This window comes from Rhinolophus ferrumequinum, chromosome 8 (assembly GCF_004115265.2).
Source record: "Rhinolophus ferrumequinum isolate MPI-CBG mRhiFer1 chromosome 8, mRhiFer1_v1.p, whole genome shotgun sequence".
NCBI classification, from domain to species: Eukaryota; Metazoa; Chordata; class Mammalia; order Chiroptera; family Rhinolophidae; genus Rhinolophus; species Rhinolophus ferrumequinum.
The window spans coordinates 5,254,743-5,277,238 of record NC_046291.1 but is presented as its reverse complement, the minus strand read 5'-3'; the positions used below and the strand labels follow the sequence as shown (position 1 = coordinate 5,277,238).

Here is a 22,496-nt window from a genome sequence, read left to right as displayed (position 1 = left end):
GGGCTGCCAGCATGGTGAGTGGGCTTTTCCCTTCATGCTGTCCCCCTCCCCTTCTATCAAATGCCCCGTGGTCTATGCTTTCCCGCAGCTTTCGTTTATTTGCTCATCACCCCTGGATTCAGCATCTTCTGAACTAAGGCCTCCAGCACCAGAAAACCACAGCCTGAAGGTCACCCCTAATGTCCACACGCAAGGGTCCTTCTTAGTCCATGTCGTTCGCTGTTTCACCCTGACCTGAGACTTCCCTCTCCTGCCCAGCCCAGCCGAGACTCTGTCAGTCCAGATCCTCATTCCCAAATGTTGCCAGGAAAACAATCCACCGCGTCAAATGCAGTCTAAGCGAATCCAGACTCATTTCCTCCACTAGAAGGAACGCTCCCTCAACAAGCTCCCGCCACGCTCACCAGCGCCTGAAACCTTGGAATTAGGGGGCGCTTCCTGTCCCCCAGCTCTTTGATTTTAAGAAATGCTTTACAATGAACCATCACAGAAAGATGAGAAAGGAGAATGGAGCAAATCCCTTATCTCTTTATCCAATCACGAAGTCGTCTTTTCGCATGGAACTTTTCCTTCCTACAGTTTAAGACCGTGCTTAGATGCTTTCTGTGACTTTTCTGTTGCTCTTTCCTCATTTACTCTCTCATTCAACAATTGGGCACCTACCATGTGCCAGGCTTGGTCACACACATGCACACACACACTCACCCCCTGGTCAATGACTCTCTTAGCTTCTTGATGGCAGCCTTTTGAGATGTGTGCCCTTGTATAGCCTTTACAGTCCTTTACTCTCCTTGTGGTCAAGGACTCATGATTCCAGTTTAGAAATTAGCTGCTATGGGGCAGTGCTGTGGGTGAGGGAAGATCTAGGACTCTCCTGTAGATGGGCTTAAAAAAACAAAATGGAATAAAACAGTTCTCACCCAAAGAGTGAAGTTTGTGCTCCTCATGTCTAAAATCAGTTGGGTGACAACTCTGTTCTTTAAATGTTGCCAGCTCAAAGAAATTCTGGAAAGTTCTCATCTGTTAACAGTTATTAAAATGGAAGAAGCTGGGGACGAAATTGTGAGCAACGCTATTTCCTATGCTTTGTACAAAGGTACGTAAAAACAGCCCCTCCAGAAGTTTCAGTTTTGTGTTGCTTTCTGTGACTTGCAGTTATTTATTTATTATTTTTTTTAATACTCCTTGAATTTTTTTTTAATTTAATTTAATTTTCTTTGTTAGTTTCAGGTGCACAAGACAGAGTAATACTTAGACGTTTATCATTTCTATCCCTCACACTGTGTGAACCCCTCCCCCATCCACCATCCCCCTGACATCGCACAGAGCCATTACATTTCCACTGTCTCTATTCCTAATTGCATTTATCTTTTAAACAGCTTTGTTGAAATATAGTCTTGCACTGAATTTTGACTATCATTGATTGAAAGCTAGAATAACTACTATTGACCTGATGAGTGAAATCTCCTTGGTTGCATGTTTTTAATAGAACAAAAAATCGTATGTCATTAAAATAGTGGTCAAATCCGATGACAGAATTCCCCAAAGGGGCTGCTCCTGACAGAGGTATAAAATCTTTTTCTGCATCTCAGACTCTTTGAGAAGGTGACAAAAGCTATGGGCCTTGGTTCTAGGGTTCCACATGTATGTACACACACGCACACACACGCACACACACATCAAGGATTCTGCATTCAGTTTCAGGGTTTACAAAGGTCCTGATGCATAAGAATGAAGCTCAGGTTAAACATTCTCATCCGTGATCTTTGTTGTCTTAGCATCCCATCCAGGTGGATATTACCTGAGTAAATTGAGCCTTGGCAAATACCAGCTAGAGGTGAGCCGCCTGATTATAGATGTAAGGTGTGCAGAGCAGGGCAAGGCACGTGGGGACTGCATTTAAGCATCAGTTGTTCATTAGAATCATTCTTATTGTGCTTGCCAGGAATTGAGTTACGAGAATATTTGTTAAAATGGGATTGTATCTGTAGAGAAACATCGACGCAGAACAGGTGAGCTCTGGAAAAGAACACTGTGGTAACATGGCTCATTATTTCATAGATTCAGATATAGTGTAAATCAGATACGGTTCAAAATAAAACTTTATGCAATTGGAATCTATGGGAAGATGCCAGCATACCATAGTTACGCTGTGAGGATATGAAATGGAAAGATATTATTGTCACCTGAATTGATCCTCATTATATACTTTGGGACATGCAGAATATTGATGAGAAAGTGAAAATAAAGAGAAATGGCAGTTGTGTCCGGCTTTCGGAGAACAGGCTTAGCACCTCATTTGGTAAATGGCTCTGATTGTTGGCCATGTGGAATGGTTCTGACTCCCTTGTTTCTGGGTCTTTGGTGAGTTGATTCTTGCCTGCCCTTTTCTAGCCTTTAGCACCAATGAACAAGATAAGGATAACTGGAGTGGACAGCTGAAGCTCCTGCTGGAGTGGAACCAGCTGGACCTCGCCAGTGATGACATTTTCACCAATGACCGCCGGTGGGAGGTAAGTGAGATGCTCTCCTGGGTTTTCCCAGTGTCAGGTCTGGTTCATTTCTGACAAGGCCTTCCATATTGAGTCTTGTAAAGGACCATTCTGTTCTGGTATATCCTGCTGCTAAAGCCTCACTTTCTTCTTCTGTGGGATGGGCTAATACGCTGACGTGGTAGGTTTGTTGGGAAGAGATAATAAAAATAAATGCACAGATGGCAGAAAACTCAATCCACTAACACCACCCAAAGTTTATAGCCCTCAGCCACGAAGTGAGAGTTGCTGCTTCTCCAGCTGGCTGTAGAGGTGAAGTCCTCCTGGGAGTGGATGGGCAGAAGTTTGGGGAAAACACGTGCAGGATGATTGAAAGGAGTAGATGAAAGGATGATTGAAAGGATTGGAAGTCACTCAACTACAAATCTAGACAGCAGTGCTCACTGTGCCCTGCCCCGCTTACCTAGTCTTGTTCTGGTAAGAATCATCAACGGTGAGACGCAGAAAGGAAAACTAGTACAACTCGATCGAAGACACGCAGTGGATGTCTCAGAGCTAGAAAGTGGGACGCCCAACTGAACGAGCACCTCCAAGATGGAAGTTTTCTGTCCAATAAAAACTGTTCTTTTCCAGTAGACTGACTTTCTCACTTTCAATTTGATCAGTCATAGAACTGCATTTCCCAGCAGTGTCCCCCTGTATACAACTAAAGTTAAATCAGCCTTGGGAACTCTGTTTTGTAGGAACGATTGCAAACCGCCACACTTGGATCTGCGAGGCTGGGTGCTTCTCTGTTTTCAGCTCTTCTGAATTAATTTGAGTCATTTAGTGGGCAGCTAGAATTGAATTTTATACGTGCATGCATAGATTTGAAGGGGCATGTATTTCATAACTGTCATCCTTCGCAGCCAGGATCAGAAAACACTTTTAGGCCTCCTGTTGCATAATCAAAGACGAAGTCTTGATTTACATGAACATGTGATCAATTTCAATAATAGAATGCAAATAAAGGAATGGCGTTTGGGATTTTAAATTATTCATTCCTGTAGCAAACATTATCTCGTGTTTGGTCTTTGCAGTTTAATGAATCCCATTACATTACACACCACAAGGCTTTAGTTAGTTGAAGGAAAGTAGAATTATAAGTAGATCTAGTTAATTGATTCATAAATAGATCCCTCTGTGTGAAATGTTCTAGTTAAGTAAGGTCAGAAGGTGCAGATAAACATAAACTCAGGCACATACGGAATGGTGCATTTAGTTTTATTTCCTCAGCCCAACAGTGTTACAGGTGAAGGGCCTAGTGGTTGCGAAAACGGGCTCTGGAGCCAGCCCCTCGGCATGACTTAACCTCTGCTAGTTTCTTAACCTCTGTGCCTCAAGTTCCTTGTACAGTGGTGTGTTGGGTTATTTTAGTACATTTACTACTGTCTAGGCTCTGGAGGTTAGTTCTGTCTATTGTATTTGCATGCTGGAAATGCTCTACGTGGTGTGCCGCTCCACGTCTGTTCCCAGTTCTGCCTTCAGTGATGTCACATGGGCAGCTGGAGATTAGCCAGGATGGGAGCATTTACACCACGGGAATTGGCAGAGGCTACCCATCAGGCCCTAGTATTTTCTTCCAGAGAGCTGATCGTCAAACACTGCCCAGCACAGCATTGCTCCTGTGGAAATGGAGATGAAATGGCCGTGCCTAGCTCAATGGGGTGTTAGGATGCTTACATCAGATCATGTTTCTCTGGTGCTTAGAGCATTGGCTCCTGTTAAGTGCTGTATAAGTAGTTGTTTAAAAGCACATAAAAACTGTTGGAGTAACGGTAACATTGGTGTAACTGTTTGCACAAAGCAGTTTCACGGTGTTACCTTACTTGCCCCTCACACCGGCCCACAGTGAGGATTTTCTCATTTTGCTGGTTAATAAGCCAGGGGTGCACGGGTGCCACAGGAGGGGCAGTTACTGATGGTGTTTTGAGGGTCCGCTCTGAACTTGAATTTCTGAAAGCATCTGACCTGTTATCTCCTTTCATCCCCACAAGCACCTATTTTGTAGAAGAGCAAAACTGAGGCACAAAGACACCGTCGTGTTCTGGGTCACACATGCGGGTAATGGTGGAACCAAGGTTTGGAAACAAAGATGGGCCTGACTGCAAAGCCATTGTCTTTCCCGTGTGCCAGTGGTTCTCAAAGTGTGATCCCTGGACCTGTGGCAGCTTGGGCATAACCTGGGGATTTGTCAGCAACATGGATTATCAGACTCTATCTCAGACTTGTTAAAGGAGAGGTTCTAAGCGTGGCTCCAGCTACCTGAGCTTTAGTGAGCCCTCCGGGTGACTCCGAAGTCTGAGGATCACTGCCCCATGCTATCAAGTGTGTGACCAAAGGGAAGGCAAATGATTTAGAAGGAAATGTGAAACTCTGGGCACAAGGAACACTTGCCTTGAGGACATAGGTGAATGTGCAGCTGTCGTCCTCCCCAGGGCAGTTACCACTTCCCTTCCTTATCTCCAACCTGGAGCCATAGTGTGGGGACTCAAGGGACCGTTGGCCGGGCCCTCTCCAGGCACTGTGTGAGCCTCAAGAGTCCAACATTAGACAGAAAGAGACACTGCCAGGGTGCAGCCGGATGGCTCAGTTGGTTAGAGCATGAGCTCTGAACAACAGGGCTGCCGGTTCGATTCCCACATGGGATGGTGGGCTGCACCCCCTGCAATTAAAGATTGAAAACGGCGACTGGACTTGGAGCTGAGCCGCACCCTCCACAACTAGATTGAAGGACAACGACTTGGAGCTGATGCGCCCTGGAAAACACACTGTTCCCCAATATTCCCCAATAAAATTTATAGAAAGAAAGAAAGAGAGAAAGAAAGAAACAAAGAAACAGACACTGCCAGTGCTGCCCTTGGCAGGAGATAGTCACTTAAACCAGGGATCAGATGATGACATGGGGGGCTGGGTGGACAGCAGTGAGGAATGCTGGGAGCTTTGGGGACCGGTGGCCCCAGGCTCCGGAAGCAGCTGCCACTCGGCTCCAGCTGATGGCTCTCCATATTGTCAGAGCCTCTGGATTTTAATGCTAGAAATGTCGATTTTTATGAACCTTCTAATTTTTAATGTTGGCAACTGAACTGAACTGTAAGAAATACGATGGAAGACAAACAGAACGTATCTGAGCGTTGTGGTGGCCTGTAGACCACTGGTAAACATTAATCTTCTTTATTAAGATTCTCAATAAGCTCCTATGGGATACCAGGAGCCAGAAAACGGAGATAAAGATAAATAATAACCAGGTATAACTGTCAAGTGTTCCAATGATGCCGTGTTACGTAACATGACCAGGCATGTGCTTGATGGCGTGTGACTGGAAGGGCAGCTGGAAGAGCCTAGGCCCAGAGCGAGGCATTGGCTGTTGGTTGGCTCACAATCGATGTCTGCTGTGATTTCAGAAAACTGGTGTGAGCTATACGACTAATCCCCAGCACGTGAGTGCTTCCTCGATGCCACGCACAGGGATAAGTCCTTGACCAACTCTTCTCTACGTGGGTATAATTATATCCACTTTACACTTGCAAGAGCCCTTGTCACGTCCGAGCCCTCGTCTGGCTGACTTCAAAGACCCCACCAAGCCACTTCCCCTGTTAGGATGTTTGGACTATCATCCAACACTGTGTTACAATTGAAAAATTTTATTCTCAAACAGGATTGCAAGAGAAGTTGAAGATGCTATTACTTTGTGGTCGGAAACACGATGTTTTCCGGCCGAGAAAGAAAAGCCTTGTGTTTCCATTATTGGGCTGCGGGTGTGAGTGCTCTTTCTGCTCTTTCTCCTTAGTCTGCTGACCTCCAAGAAGTCATGTTTATGGCTCTCATCAAGGACAGACCCAAGTTCGTCCGCCTCTTTCTGGAGAACGGCTTGAACCTGCGGAAGTTTCTCACCAACGACGTCCTCACGGAGCTTTTCTCCAACCACTTCAGCGCCCTTGTCTATCGGAACCTGCAGATTGCCAAAAATTCCTACAACGACACCCTCCTCACCTTCGTCTGGAAACTGGTGGCCAACTTCCGAAGAGGCTTCCGGAAGGAAGACAGAAATAGCCGGGACGAGACAGACATAGAATTTCACGTATGTACTGGGGGAATTGCCTGCTTGAATTCTCTGCTCTTTTGAATCTTCCTTCCAAAACTTTCTCTACCTGCGCCTTTCCCACTCCCCACCTTATTGTCGTACAGTAGCTAACGTGCTGGCAGGGATAATTTTTTTTCTATTGCTGTTAGTTAAGATGATGAGTCTACCTGGTGAGTTTTCTGATGTCTGGCTTTATGCTCTGTACTGTATCTCAAACTAGTTGTTGCAGTTTTTCTCAATTGCAAAACTCGTTGTGGCACATACTTTCTGCAGGCATCTGACAGGGAAAAGGAACAGGGACATTATCTGCCTAAAAGAGCTCTCAGCTGCTCGCGTAAAGGACTGGAGAGCCGCCACATTTTCTTTAGTGGATACCAGGGGCAGTGAACGTTTCCAGAGGGATAAGCCAGGTTTCCCCTGGAGAGGATGTGTGGCTGCACCACCGTGTTCTCTCCAGCCTTCCTGTGTAAGCACAGGCAGGCCCAAGTTCCAGCTGCCAGCACCTGCACCTCATTGCCGAAGGGTTGTCTGGTCAGCGCCCGACGACTGCCAGAAGCTGGCTCATAAAAACCCCAGCTCCCTCCCCACGTGGAGGAGATAATTCTGAGGCAGTACCCTACGCTGGCTCCTAGGGTGGCCTGGCTGCACTGATCTCTAGCTGACCGCCAAGACAGCTTGTGGACAAAGCACCGTTATTGGTTCTTGCTTTTTGGATCTCATTTCCTCTCTCTTCTCTTGGTTTTCCTGGGACCACCTCACAAAGGAACTACTTGCCTCAAATCCTTGTCTCAGGATTACTTCTGGGGAAGCTAGGTCATTACCTTGTGTGATTCTACGATTTTAATGTGTGTATATGTTGCAAAAATCTAAATGAGACGCGGTGCTTGAAACAATTGGAAGTGTTTAGAAAACTTCCAATATTTATGGTGAAACCCTCTGTGGTATCCATAAGCATGCCTTGGTAAAACCTGTGGAGATGTTTAAAAGGAATATATACGTTTAGTTGTTTTCTATCTGAAAAGGTTCCGGTGGAAGATATGGGATGCTGAATAGGAGCTGGGATTCTAATTGATGTGTTAGGAATCGAAACATTGAGTAACACTCCAAAGAAATAAGTATAGTTTTATGTTGTGATCGTTGAATTTAAATTATAGAAAAGTTAGAATTTAGTTTGAATATTTTTTCTAGATTAGAAATTGATTTATATGATGAGAAACAATTGCTTTCTCTTCAGCTGTCACAAGTCATTCAGTTTTTAAATTGCTGTCAGCACATTTTTCTTTACCCTTTACACCTTTCCATCTAGTTGTATGTTGTCTTTTATGATAGATAAAAGATTTTGTGTCAAATTATGCCATCTGGTAAGTTGCAGAGCTGAAAATCGCATCTGTTAAAATGGATCCACACACCAAGTTACAGAGCCCTCCAACCATGGGGTGCCCTCCTGGGGCATCCTGAGCCCCTTTGTCATTCTTAGAGTAGTGCAGCCACACCGACGCCCCATTGGACATGCTGACCACGTGCTCTACCCCCTCCCAGGACGTGTCTCCCATTACACGGCATCCCCTGCAAGCTCTCTTCATCTGGGCCGTTCTGCAGAACAAGAAAGAACTCTCCAAAGTCATCTGGGAGCAGGTAACGTGCAGGCCACACCAGACATGTGCTTTGTGGTGGGAGTCTGACCCTCTGCACACGCGCACGTCTAAGCTAGACCGTCCTCAACAAAAGGGAACGTCTGCTGCTGGATGAACAAGGTCGTGCCTGTTGCCATGTCGACCGAGGTGTGTTTGGGAGGACAGATCCCTGGAAGGTAGCTGTGCCAGATGGGTAACCCAGTAGGCACCTGCTTCTCAGGTGTGTGTGGGTGTGTGATTGTTTTCCAAGTGGATGAGGTTTTTAAGTTTAATTTTAAAGCTTTATTTCTAGTGTTATTGCATAATGGACAAGAAGTAGGGCCTGGACAAATTCTGCTTTGGGAAACTTCCTGAGGTTTTTCTTTTTGATTTGGCACATAATGATGTTTTGTAAATGATTTATGGACAGTTGAAAAGAAGATACATTCTCCATTTTTAGCACATAAAATTGATATTGAATATTGAGCTCACACGCACGGTCTTACTAACTACGTTATCAGGCCTTCCGTGTCTTTCTCCACGTTTCCCCTCTTTGAACTGTTGCGGTGTGAGAGTGGGTAGTCAGGCCTCCCACCATCACGGTCTTACTGTGAGCTTCTTGTGGCACTTGCTTTGATAGTTCCCTTTTATAGGCTCATTTCATGTTCAAGACTGAGTGTATTTAGGTTCTTGTGCACCTTGCAAACTTTGCTTTGAGTCGTGATGAACAGTTTTCCTTTGCCATGAGCTTGTCCTCATCTGACACTAGTGTTGACCCGACCACTTCAAGGGATTATAAATTGACCCCACCATTTCCCTCCCCTCTTGAAGACCAGGGGCTGCACTCTGGCAGCCCTGGGAGCCAGTAAACTTCTGAAGACGCTGGCCAAGGTGAAGAACGACATCAACGCAGCTGGGGAGTCCGAGGAGCTGGCCAATGAGTACGAGACCCGTGCAGTGGGTAAGCCTCCAGGACGGGAGGTTCCATGGGTGCAGTGGTGCCAGGTGGCCCACGCGGGCCTGTGGCACTCACATGCCAGGTGGCCAAAGTCAATGGTATGTCCAAGCTCCCGCCTCTGTCCTGATTCAAGGGCTGCAGACCACGTCAGGGCTACACATGCCGTGGCAGAAGCCACAGGCCCCTTGCTTCTGGTGCTTACTGACTTCCACGAATGAAAGTGGGAAATGCTGGGCCCTGTCATCCCTCTCATTCCACAGGCCCAGGTCTGTTTGGTTTTGGATGCCGTCAAGAAACTGTGATGGGTCTGAGGTTTTACCTGACTTGCAGGTCCTCAAGTTAGCTTGCCTGTTTCACATACATATGCTGATAGAAGGCTCCAGACCCCTGGGCTTGTTACTAATGACAAAGGCAGAAGCCACAGGAGCATCTTGGGTCAGTCCCTGGGCCTCGATTCCCCTGCAGCGATGAGAATAGGGGCTGCTGCTGCCTGCCCTGCAGCTCCGCAGTGAGGGGACTCGAAGCTTCAGTGAGGGCTGCAGGTGACCTGCCCGTGCGACCCTCTAGGGCGTGATTACTCATTACCTGAAATGGAAGAGGGAGAGGCAGCCCTTAGCCTTCCTCTCCTGGGAGGTCTGTGCTCTGTTTGCTGTTCAGTCGTCCCTAAACAAAGCTTGTCAGGGCCCTTGGCTCAGAAGGCCCCGACATGCTGGAGTGTGAGAAACCCACGATCAATAGCCTCCCAACAACACAGTTTCAGATGTGCCCAGTCGTTCTCTTTTTCATGTAGGAGTTTTAAGTTGGCAGTGTGGTACGTTGCAGAATGCACTCACGTTTTTCTATTATCGTAGCTTATGGAAAGTGCTCGTGAGTTTAGCTTCTCTGTGTTGGAAAAAAGGTGTCCAATAATTTCTTTTTAAGATATTAAGTTATGTTAATTTCTGACTGGCCTCCGTGAGGCAGTGGCTCCTCGTATTTGAAAACATTTCCTCTAAGGCGCTACACTCCAGGGTCTTTGTCATGAGGTCTCAAAATGCAAGCACGCCCTTACTGCAATAGCTCAGCGTTTCTTACTCCTTTGGGGCTGTTTCGCACAGTGCCTTATCTGCAGACACCTCACCAAGAAAGCACAGAATATGAATGAATGGGGAAGGCTGCTCTGGGAAGGGGAGCAGAGGGTCTGGATCCCCTCCCCAGTGGCTGAGCCCCACCAAAGAGGGAGCTCCCAGCGCTCAGTGCAGCTCAGTTCAATGAGCGATCCGGTTGACACATGGTGTCTTGAGGGGCTGTGTTGGGGGTGGTGTGCGAAGGGAAATCCCCCACGTTCAGTAAAGAGAGACGTTTTGCTGGCATTCCCTACGCCTTTTGCAAACCAGGGCACTCACACCCCGGCTTTTCTTGAAGTCAGGGTTTGGCTGGGGGGCAGGGGGACAGACAGTTTTGGGTACTGGACAGCCCTCCCTCCAGCTCCCTTCTCTCTGGTGCTATTGTGACTGCAGAGCTGTTCACGGAGTGTTACAGCAACGACGAAGACTTGGCAGAGCAACTGCTGGTCTATTCCTGCGAAGCCTGGGGTGGAAGCAACTGCTTGGAGCTGGCAGTGGAGGCGACGGACCAGCATTTCATCGCCCAGCCCGGGGTTCAGGTAAACAACATAGTCACCAAACATCACGTCCAGAAACAGGCCTTTTGCATCAGATGCTGTTTGTGACAGCATCAAAAACCATAATATTAACAGCAAAACTTCTCCTCCAACATGAAAGTTGTGGCAGGGAAAGGGGGTAGTGTTGCGGAAGACGGCAGGTGTAGACATCAGTAGAGATCGTTGCTTCAGGAGATGGTGCCCGAGAGAGAGTATTCTGTGAGTTTCCACAAAGCCAACAGTACAGAACCATGATTATGGGCTGGGTCTCTGAATCCCGGGGTCTGGGTCCCAATCCGCTGTATCCCTACCCAGGTGTGGTGATAGGCCAGGTTATCCGAGCTCTCTGGGCCTTGGTTCCTCACCAGTGAAATGGGCACACTAAGGGTTACAGGGAAGGGATGCTGTGAAGATTCAACGAGATAGTATTTGAGAGGTACCGGCCCTTGATGTCAGCTGTGGTGACAGTTATTAGTAGTCGTTACAGCAGTAGAGAAACTAGTATGAAATGGGTAGAGCCAGGGGAGAGGTTTTTCTGCATCAAATTAAATTAATAGCAGTTTGCACCTGGCATCTCAGGTTGCAGAGTGGAGGTTTTCTACCCATAATCCCAGTGGGAGGGGTCTGGTATGAAGTGGAAGGTAGGGAAGAGATGGACTGGCTGACACCTGTCTGCCACACGTAACCGTGATCACATTTCATCTGCATAGCACACTCCCAGGTGCATATCCTCCCATTTTACTGATGAGGATTCAGGAGTTCAGAGGTTCTGGAACATTCTTCAGGTTGCACTGCTAGGAAGTAGCAGAACTGGGATTTGATTCCCTGTTAATTTTCCATCTTATGCATGATACCATGCAGCTAATAATTAGCACAGCGTTTATGCAAAAATCATTTGTGACTGCAGCTAAGCTGGATCACATGGGAGAAATCACCGACGACAAGGAACACACAAAGAAGGAGTCTTGCTATTGCTTCGTTTCAGCCGCTGCACCCGAGCAGGCTGGAGCAAGGCTGGCACCGGGTCAAGGTTGCCCAGGAGTCTGGCCCGCTGTCAAGGCAGCCATGTCTTGCTCACAGCTTCTTAGGCCCCAAACCCCATCTTGCTGGTGTCCTAGAGCTTTGGGCCTGGGGGACGCTGACTCATGCTCCCATCCTGAGGGTTTCAACTAGATGCCAGTTCACGGAACGTCTCCCTGCAGACCTGCGAGAACAGGGAGTTTGCTTCCTGTAGGCAGGCTGCTTTGTGGGGTCAGATGTCACAGGTGGCCCTGGAACCCGAGCGAGGGGAGAGCTTTCTGTGACTGGGGGCCTCATGGTGCCACTTGGTGACAGCCTGCCAGCTCATCACCCCGGCGGGCACATGAGGAGGGCTGGACATCACCTGTCTTCATTTGAGGCCTCCCAGAAGCAGGCCCTGAATCGAGGATTTGAGTGTCCTGGAAGCACCTGAGGGGAGTAGGGGCAGTGAGAGGGGCAGGGAAGGAAGCAGACACAGGTGTGCTACAGGAGGAAGTTATACTGTGCAAAACAGGCCAGCAGGAGAAGCCACCCTGTCCTACAGGGAAGTGACAGGGGTGTGGGTAGGGCATGCCTGCTCTAGCCCTCCGGCCCCACGTTTCCACTTGCCCTGCCAAGAGACACAACAGTCCCCTGGGGACAGGTACGTTCTTTTTTTGAGAGCTGTGCATTTCTTTGATGGGGTCCAGTCTATGCTCACCCCTTTTGTGTTGACGTACTCTGTGGCTCTCGAGGCAACCTGAGTTTTCTGACAATCACCTTTATGGGAGGTCCCTCATCCCACCTCTCAGGGATAGGTACAGGCTGCCAAAAGCTTTTTCATGCATTTCAACTCAAATTCATGTGGAGATGACAGTGGTTGCTCCGTTTTCCTGCTCTGAGTTTGATTTCAGACAGGTAGAGGAGGGGTCATGTCTTCAATATCCCAGGCAGGATTTGTTATTTTCAACCATGAAATGAATCTCACCACATAGAACCCAATTTAAGGAAGGACTGAAAATCAAACAGAATTTAAATTGTCATAGTTCCTTGGAATCCAGGCAACTAATAGAAAAGAAGAACTTTAATTCAGGTAGTTATTTTTGGGAGGTGCGAGGGCTGGGAAGAAAGATTGCATACCCTCCCGTGTGTCATTGCGTTAATAAGGACCCATGTCCTTTTGTCTCTGTCTCCCCATAGAATTTTCTTTCCAAGCAATGGTATGGGGACATTTCCCGAGACACCAAGAACTGGAAGATTATCCTGTGTCTGTTTATCATACCGTTGGTTGGCTGTGGCTTTGTGTCATTTAGGTATGAAACCAAAGCACATAATCGCACACGTGTGTGTGTGTGTGCATGTGTGCGTGTGTGTGTGTGTGTGTGTGTACGCGCGCATTCCTAAGTAAAGAACTTAAGGCCTGGAACTTATGACTTTCACTCCACTGCCTACAATTAGGCCTGGAATGGTCTCTGGCTTTTCCTGGGGTTGATTTCAAACAGGTCGAGGTGGGGGCCTGTCATCTCGCTCTGTGGCAGGATTTGGGCCTGTTAACCCAGAAGTGCCAAGTGGCTGGGTCAGTCTTGGAACACAGGGTTGACCCCACCCACCCCCTCTGTGCGTCTAGACTCATCTATGTTCGGAGGGAGGGTGGCAGCCCCTGGCCGTGTCTGCGGGGACGGTGACGGCTCTTCCCTCCCCGCCCAGGAAGAAACCGATTGATAAGCCCCGGAAGCTGCTGTGGCACTACGTGGCCTTCTTCACGTCCCCCTTCGTGGTCTTCTCCTGGAACGCGGTCTTCTACATCGCCTTCCTCCTGCTCTTCGCCTACGTGCTGCTCATGGATTTTCACTCTGTGCCACACCTGCCCGAGCTGGTGCTCTACGCGCTGGTCTTTGTCCTGTTCTGCGATGAAGTGCGACAGGTAGGACGCCCCGCCCCGGGAGGGCGCCTCCTCCTTTCCTCAGTGGGTGGAGTCTCCCTAAGGCCCAGGAGGAGCAGACAGTTGCTTCTCAAGTTCCAAAGGCATTATTTCCCCCAGACAATTAATTGTTTGCAATACGTGGTAGCCCACGAACTCAATGGAAATGACCTTTCAGCATCGTGACATCCAGCGAGATCTCCCAGCTCCAAGCCCACTCTTTCCTCTGTCATTATCGTTATTGGATGGGGATGCGTGACTCAGCACCGGGCAAGTGTTCCAAGAGCAGGTTGACCTTGGACGGTAAACCAACTCCTGTCGTTGGGAGCCAGTTGTGTTCTGGCCATTGCCGCCCCCGGGGAGGCAGCGGGATGATAGGACGGGGAGGTAGGAGGGCCTTCCAGCTAAGAGCATCTTCATGCGCAGTGTGTCAGTGACAGTGTGGGGAAGTCAGAGACGTGTCTGTGGGTTTCAGCGAGTTTGTGTGACTTATTCGTGGTGCTTTTCTGCAGTGTCTTGGAATCTGCTGTTTTGGGCATCTTCTCTACACCACTGAATCCAAAACTTGGCACGTCGCAGACGCTCAGTTAGCAATTGTTGAATAAATAAATATTGATGACGGTGAGGGACAGTGCTGTCCCTGAACCATTAGTCATCCCAGAAAATCTTTTCAGACTTAGCAGTTTACAAAGTATTGGAGAACTGCTGTTGCTGTCGCTTCTGCTGTGTCTGCCGAGCCCCAACCCATCACATCTATTCAGCAAGTACGGCCTAGGTGCTTAGTTTCTGAGACACTATGCCAAGTGCCACGACAGGTTTGGAGGGACAAAGGATGCTGTTCGTGACCTCACAGAATCGCCACCCAGTAGAGGACTCCTAAATGGGTCTCAACTGTCGTGCCAACGCTAATAGATGTCTTCTGTGGCTTCGAGGAATTCTGAGTTGAGAAAGACTCCCAGGCTTTGTCTGTTCTCAACAGGAGGCTGTCCTGATCGATTAGTGATGTCTGCTCTGGGCGCGAGGGTGGGGAGAATGCAGGCGCCAGGACCCTGCACCTGCCTTCTATTGCCCAGTCGGTGGGACATGCACACGGGGGACGGCGATGGGGTGGAGGTGGCAGAAGAATAATGTCAGTGACACAAGTCAGTGTCCAGCATGGCAAGATGATCAGGTTCTCTGTCTACCAGCAACTTTCCCCAGGACGGGTTTCTGCTGGCGTGCAAAGGGTTTCTGTGACTTCAGATCAGCCTCGTTAGAACCCCAGGCATTGGCTCATGAGGTCACAGCCTAGTCTAGCTCACGCCTTCCTGTTATCTGCCAGCGCCACTGTGACAAAGCACCACCAGCTGGGTGACTTACACATCAGAAACTCACCGTTTCGTTCCTGGAGGCCTGAAGCCTGAGATCAAGTTGCCAGCAGTCCTGGGTCCTTCTGAGGCTGTGAGGGAGAGTCTGTGCCAGGTCTCTCCCTGGCTTAGGGAGATTTGCTGGCAGTCTCCGCCCTTCCTTGACTTGTAGATTCATCACTCGAACTCTGTCCTCATGCCCACGTGGCATTGTCCCTGTGTGCATGTGTGTGTCCACCTTTCCCCTTGCCATGAGGACACTTACACCAGGGGCCCATTCTATTCCAGGATGACCTCATCTTAACCAATGACATCTGCAGGGACCATACTTCCAAACAGGCTCACATTCTGAGGTGTGTGGGGGTTAGGACTTCAACGTTTGAATTTGGGAGGGACACAGTTCAACACACAAATACCTTCCATACAGTGTCTTTCTGCTCAGCTGCCATCTTCTCCATCTTGCTCTCTTTTTGACTTACTGTGTGTCAGCAGCAAGGAGGTGGCAATATCCTGTTTGAGAGACGCAGAGAAAGATAGAGGGAGAATCAGTATTTAAAACCCGAAGGGGCCAGGCCAACATGAGAAAGTTCACCAAGAACCTTTTCACTAGGAACCTCCTGAGTTACATTGTGGTAGGAGCTGCCTCTGCATGAGACCACGTGTGTTCCCTTCTCCCAAACCTGTGTAGTCAGGTTCTGGGGCCCTGGCTTCCTCCCTTTGCTCCACTTCTGGGGTGGTTGACCACTTTTTAAAGGCACATCAGAGAGAAAAAGGTAGCATTCCTGGTTTAGCTTTTGCAGAGGAAGGGGACATGAGCATGGAGGGCTTTGTCACACTGCAGGAGGAAGCCCCGAATGTCATCCCATCTGAGTGGCCGGCAGACCCCTTGTCTGCTGTGGACTGGGAGGCCCTTTCAGCCACTACTGTCCTCCCAGTAGTGGACTTTGTGCCAAAGGATCTTGACTGGTCTGTGGATGTCAGTGGACTAGAAGGGCAGCCGTCCGCTCCTGGCAGAGGCAGTGGGGCCACCTGGGAGGTCATGCAGGACTCTGGGGGCCCTGGTGGTTTGGGTCGCGCACGTCACCCCGAGCTGTGTGGGCTTTGTGGATGTGACAGGGGACCAGTGTAGGCGCCAGAAGAGGCATGGGGTTTGTGTAACCTTGAGCGTCACACGTCACGGCTCTGGTGTCTTCACCTCAGGTGACCATCCTGACATCTTCAATAAAGTCACTGAGTAGAATTGAGGAACAGTGAATTCCTACTCGGTGGGGAAATCAGTCAGGAGCACACGAAAGCAGAGCGAGGGGAAGGGCAAGGGAAGAGGAAATCAGTAGGAGCTGCAAATGGTACAGGATGGAGGTGACTTAACTTCTTTGCTCTCCTGGGTCCTCATCCTTCAGTGGGCGTCTTTCCTCCTGCCAGAAGTATTGAGAAGGACAGGACGGGGAGCCTCACTCGGTCGCCTCATCCATCTTATCCAGCATCGACTCTGTGCTTGTTCAGCTCCTCACCTGTGCTCGGCCGTTGCCTAGAATCGGGTGGCATGGAAATGACCTGATTCAGAGGTTCATTTCTGATTCATGTTGGATCCTCAGGGATGAGCCCATGGAGCTGGCATTGATGTGTCTCTGGCAAGTGTGTGTGTGTGTTTTTAAGAAACGAATTGATGAGAGGGGAGGGGGTCTTCATGATTCAACCCCAGAGCTGTGCCCTGACTGAGTACGTGAGGAGCCAGGATAGCAGTGCCGGGAGACGGGGGGAATCCGGCATGGAGAGGCTCGGGGGGGTTCTTTTGAGCAGAGGGTGCTGTTGGTGGCTGCTTCTTGGAATGACTAATACAAAGAAAAAGTCCTTTTCCTGCCCCTCAGTCACGCTCCCAACATTCCTTACTAATCCCGTTCCCAACCCTGCCTCCCCCGTTGCATCGAGACACAGAAGCTGCTGTGAAAGTCCAAACATTATTTGGTTCCTCTGGGCATCTCAAGAAGCCATAAGGTCTAGAGAGAGGACTTATTCTGGGGTGCCCTGGAGGGCTAGCCTTGGCCTGGGTGGAAGATGCAGGGAGACACGTCTTGGTTTAAGCCAAATGCCTCATTTGTGCAGTCTTTCTTTCAGTGAGTATTTATTGAGCACCTACTATAGGCCAGGCACTGTTCTAGACACTGGGGATGCAGCAGTGAACCAACAGACAAATATCTCTGTCCTGTGGAGCTTTCTACCAGTTGGAGACGATTGACAGGGTTATTTCTGGGAGCGTTCCAGGACAGCAGAGCGACACTGAAGGAGCGAGTCATAACGTTTGCCAGGAGGTTGGCCCAGAGGACTTGCCACAGTGAAATTTGTCCTTAAGTCACACACACCTCCAGACAAAATCGGATGAACATTTAACTATGCAGTCACTTATTTGGGCCATGCAGGTAGGAGACTCAAGGCATGTGCGTTTTGCTGGGAGAAGGGCCCTGGACAGGTGTAGTGTGAAATGGTGCCCGGGAGAGACACGAGCAGGGATGCTGAGTGGGAGCAGCCGTGGGCAGGTGCAGGAACCTTGGGGAGGGGAGTGGGCTGTGGAGGGGGCTGGGTAAGGCCAAGGTCATTCCCAGGGCCTGCCTGGAGGAAGTGATGCCCACACAGTCTGACCAAGTCCAAGCTCCCCTGTCTACCTTCATAACGGGAGATGTTTGATACGGAGGGTGGTGATGAGGACATACAGGGTTTCTTCTCTTTCTTTCTGAAAGTTTCTTCTGAATGGGCCGGTTTCAATTCAGCAGGACTGCAGGTTAGCCGCATAGGTTCAAGGGCAGCTCTATGCTTTGAAGACAGCTCTGATTCTGTGGTCTGTGAGCCAGTCTGCTCAGCACAGCCTTCAGGACTCTTGTCATGCAAGGAAGCTGACACTCGGGGTCGCTGTTTTCCTTCTTGTCTGCAGACGCCTCCATTTGGAATCAATCCTCTGATTGGTTTCCTCGAACAACCGGTTCCGCCAGCCTGGTGCAGTCTCAATTAACCTCATTCATGCTTGTCAGGAAAACCAAAACCGAGCAGGATGTTACTGTCTTAGATTGTGTGTGGGTGTCACAAAGCGTGCTCTTCAGTGTCTCCCCATGTCCCCTTCCACTAGGGGCAGATGTCAAGATGCTAAATTGGAAATTTTAACCCAGGCAGTCAATAAGCTCAAATATAGTCATTCAATAACTCTTGGGTCCACTAAATAGGTTATGGATGTTTGTTTGAAATTTAAAATAAGTTCCACCATCTCTTCATGAAGAGCACTGTGCAAGCTTGAGGCCCTTTGAACCCCCAAATCCTGAAAGATAAGATGAAATATGGTCCCGGTACTTCACGAAGGTAGCTCAGAGCTGACATTCCATTCAGAAAAGAGGCCTCTATTCATTATAAACAGGAATGTTTTCTTACTGCAACAGTGCCTTGGAGACCCAGGATTGATCTACTTAGGGTTTCTCCCATCACGCAGGCCAGGCTTCTGAGGGTTTCGTGGGCAGAGACGGAGCCGAGCTGGGGCCCCCAGACCAGGGTTTCAAAAGGGGTGCAGGCAGCAGATGGGGCTTGTCCCAACCACCCTTGTCTTGCAAATAGTTTATGGTGAGTGGTAACTCAAGTCACTAGGACCACCCAAATGGACAGTTAGGGATTCCAACCTGATTTCTGAGCTCACAGTAAAACATGGTCAAACCTGGGAGATTTGAATATCGCTTTGGTGCTTGATTTCCTGATGCACTTACCCCCTTGGTCCATGAAAGTTGATATTTGCATTTATATAAATTATATTAATAAATGCTATTTGCATTCATAAACAAATACAAGGAAATACTTCTCAAGAAACCAATGATGCTTTTGGAACCACTTCCCGGTCTATGATTGCGGGACCTCTGTGGCATCTAAAGAAGCAATGTGACATTGGGGAGAGGAAACTGAGCTTAAGAAATCTGAGGCCACCACTTGCGGGTCATCTGCCTTAGGGCAAATCCCTTAGTTTTCTTTTTTTCTGGGCCTGAGTTTCAGCTGCTAAACAGGAAATATAATATCTGAATATCAGACACAGCCATATTGGTGAGTCTATTTAGTAAGATTGAAAAGTGCCACGTTCCTTTGATGACACTGTTTGCCTGCCCTCCACAAGACAATCTGGTGTCCTTCTTATCTGATCACCCCTGGGGCTTTGGTCTTACCTCCCTTTCAGCCCTTATCCCATTTCATTTTAAACAAGTTTAAATTCTGTCCTTCCCAAGGGCCAGTGGATTCCTTGAGACTCAGCATTGCACCAGATGCCCTGTCTTTGTGTCCCAGGAGCCTGGCTCCGGGGTTTGGCACCTCGTGGGATCTCAGTAAACATGTTTGAATGGAGAGATGAAGGAAGGGTTAGGTGACCACGCTGGGACCACCCAAGTCCAGCACATGGAGTGCAGAGAGGCTGGCCAGATGCAGTGTTCCAATGGATAATCCTTTTCCCCTTCATCTCAGTGTTGTCCTGACACGCGTTATTCCGAGAAATCACAACCAGTGCATATAAATCACGATGAAAGGGCACGGAGACACACTATTCCTGTCACTTAGTTCTGTGACCACATCTGTCCTCACAGGTGCCACAGGTAGCACCCTGTGCAAATAAAAACAAAACAAAACAAGGTTCTTTTTTATCAAGATGTTTTATTATTACATATCAGGAAATTCTTACAATAAATACACAAATCTATGATGATGACATATGGGTAACACCCTGTAGAGTTGTGCAGTGCACAGCCTACACCACTGTACATGGTCGCCTGGGAATTCCACATTTGCCCCGACAGGTTGTACCCATTCTCTGCGGGTTCATCCTTCAAGCACAGTGAGGATGCATGAGTCTCATCTTTTTGTTGACTTTGTCAGCAACACATGAGTAACAGAACAGCAAGCGTGCAACTTACTTTCTAGTAACCCTGGCACAGTATGCGGCATGTGTTAGGGCTCCCTCGGCCCATCATTGGCTCCAAAAGGATCCAGAAAAAAAATGTGTGAACACGAAAAGCCAGGAAGCATGTGACGTTTCCAAGCTGCTCACGGGCCCTCTCTCCCTTTCTGTGACGCAGTGGTACATGAACGGGGTGAATTACTTCACTGACCTGTGGAACGTTATGGACACGCTCGGCCTTTTTTACTTCATCGCAGGAATCGTCTTTCGGTAAGTAGCCCTCACCCCTTTGCCCAGTTTCCGGTGGTTTCAGATTCTTTAGGGAGGAAAGGTAAAGGGAAGATCTTTGACGATGAAAGCCAAGATAAGCCTGTTCAGCCCATTCCATTAGAAATTATTACAAAAGACGGCTGTCTCTGCTTCTAGACACAGCTCGGTTGGGAGAAGTTGCGTTTCCTCTCTTCCACCCACCTGGTCATCTGTAATTGAAAAGGGGTTCTTTCCGAGTTTTCTCTCTGTGCTCGTAGAACTTGGGGAGAGAGAATTAGGAACTGAGGAGAGTAGAGAATGATGAGCGTGTTACGTATCGCACAGCACTTTCACCTTGGGCCATGTGATCTTCTAAAATGCCCGTCACTTCAACTTGATTGCTGGCTATGGAGCCCGCCCTCCCAGTTACAAGCATATTTCTTTGTCGAAAACCAATCACATTACAAAAAGCAATCCAGAATTACAGTTGAAGGCAAAAAGCCACGTGTAATCCACGTGATAGAGAAATTAGGGTCTGCCCCACACCACGGCTCACACCGCCCAGGCCCACGTCTCTCCAGGCCTGCCTTCCCCAAAGAGCTTTAAGGTGAAGGTCAGGGTTATGCTTGAGCAGCCCATGGGATGTATCTTTGCAGACAAGCCTGACCATCCACATTCACACCTACCCAGAACACGGCGGCTACAATGAGCGCTCACTCTACAAGGGATTTCCTCCTCCAGGAACCTCCCTTTGTGCTTGGGTTAAGGGCCCACCATTTGAATCACAGCTGGTTGGGCAGGGCTTCTGGAACATTCCAGTTGGAAAGCACATATGGCTTTTGCAATTAACACATTGGCATGCGGTTAGCTAATGAAATGATCTTGTGCACATGAGGGACGTTTCATTAGGGGAAACCTGGCAGGGTCAGGTCCCCAGGGGTTGGGCTGGGGTGGGGACTGGGAGCATTACAGATGCCTCGTGAGCAAGGAAGGGAGCAATGGTGTGTCTGAGTCCCGGCGGTGGGATTTGAGGATGAAGAATGGAAGCGGTGGGAACCTCTGAAAACTGTTTAATGTGACATCCTCACCTCTCCTGGAGTCCACTTTGGTCTTCAGTGACTGATAGGTGGGAGGTACCATCGCCTGTTTCCACTCACTCTCACTCCCCTGGCTCTCGGTTGTTTTTTCACGTTTGGTTATTTTCGAAAAACAAAACTTTGAATTGTCTTGTCAATATCTCATAGATTCTGTTCCCCTTCCTTCCATAGGCTCCACCCGTCTAATAAAACCTCTCTGTATTCCGGACGAGTCATTTTTTGCCTGGATTACATTATATTCACTCTAAGGTTGATCCACATTTTTACTGTAAGCAGAAATTTAGGACCCAAGATTATCATGTTGCAGAGGATGGTAAGAATGAAGAATATTTGTAGCTGTCGATTTTCTTGCTATATCCCAAGTTGCTTTCATTGTTGATGGGAGGATTTTGTCCATAGAGTGATGGTTGCATTTCACAATCAGTAAGGTTTGCTTTCTTTGATGTGTTTTCATCAGGGGCCTCTCCCAGGTTGAAATTTAACAAGAGATGACTGGTACGGGCAAGCCGCATGATTCAGCAGGTTGCTCATAAAGATGTCTGTTTCGATTTTACACTTTCATTTGAGTCTTAACAATTCACTAAGAGCAAAGGCAGGATACGGACGTTTAGACCCATGTTATAGACGTGGACAGTTGGGTCCAAGAGGGTTCTTGTGTTTGTCTGGATACGTGCAGTGAGCTAGAAGCACACAGCGAGGGTTGGCACTGCGGTCTTGTGACCACGGAATATAGGCGTAGTGAGAGCACGAGCAGACCTGTTTCGTAAGGCAGCGGAGAGGTAAATACATACTGACCGTGTTACTTTCCTAAGCTTGTTTTCCAGATGACCTGAACCTCTCATGCTTCTTTAAGTCAGACGGGCATTTGTATTAGCTCATCTGGAGGTTCCTTTCCAACCCTGAGGTTCTTTGTTTGCGGTTTGAATTCAAAGCATATCTGAGGCATCAAGTCACCATGAAATCATGCTATGTGTGCAAAAATTTCTTTTATGAATTAAACTGTGCATTCTTGTTTAATAAGGATAGCTTTTATTTTTCTCCAAAAAGAAAAACAAACAAACAAACAAATAACTAAGGGAATAATTTAGGGATTCAAAGGGTGTGAAGCATCGTGAGATACAGAAAAGCAGAAGATGCTCCCAGGTCC

The 22,496-nt window shown here is 48.3% G+C and overlaps 1 protein-coding gene across 1 annotated transcript in view; it reads left to right on the top strand.

Moving 5' to 3' along the window:
• The window catches only part of TRPM8 (transient receptor potential cation channel subfamily M member 8), an 84,658-nt gene that overhangs the window by 35,113 nt on the left and 27,049 nt on the right, over positions 1-22,496 (top strand). Inside the window, exons 10-19 of the mRNA XM_033111407.1 lie at positions 994-1,096; positions 2,395-2,513; positions 6,322-6,612; positions 8,155-8,250; positions 9,060-9,189; positions 10,686-10,831; positions 13,028-13,140; positions 13,535-13,751; positions 20,182-20,273; positions 21,521-21,662. Coding sequence (XP_032967298.1) covers positions 994-1,096; positions 2,395-2,513; positions 6,322-6,612; positions 8,155-8,250; positions 9,060-9,189; positions 10,686-10,831; positions 13,028-13,140; positions 13,535-13,751; positions 20,182-20,273; positions 21,521-21,662 — 1,449 coding nt within the window. The remainder of the gene's footprint in view (positions 1-993; positions 1,097-2,394; positions 2,514-6,321; positions 6,613-8,154; positions 8,251-9,059; positions 9,190-10,685; positions 10,832-13,027; positions 13,141-13,534; positions 13,752-20,181; positions 20,274-21,520; positions 21,663-22,496) is intronic.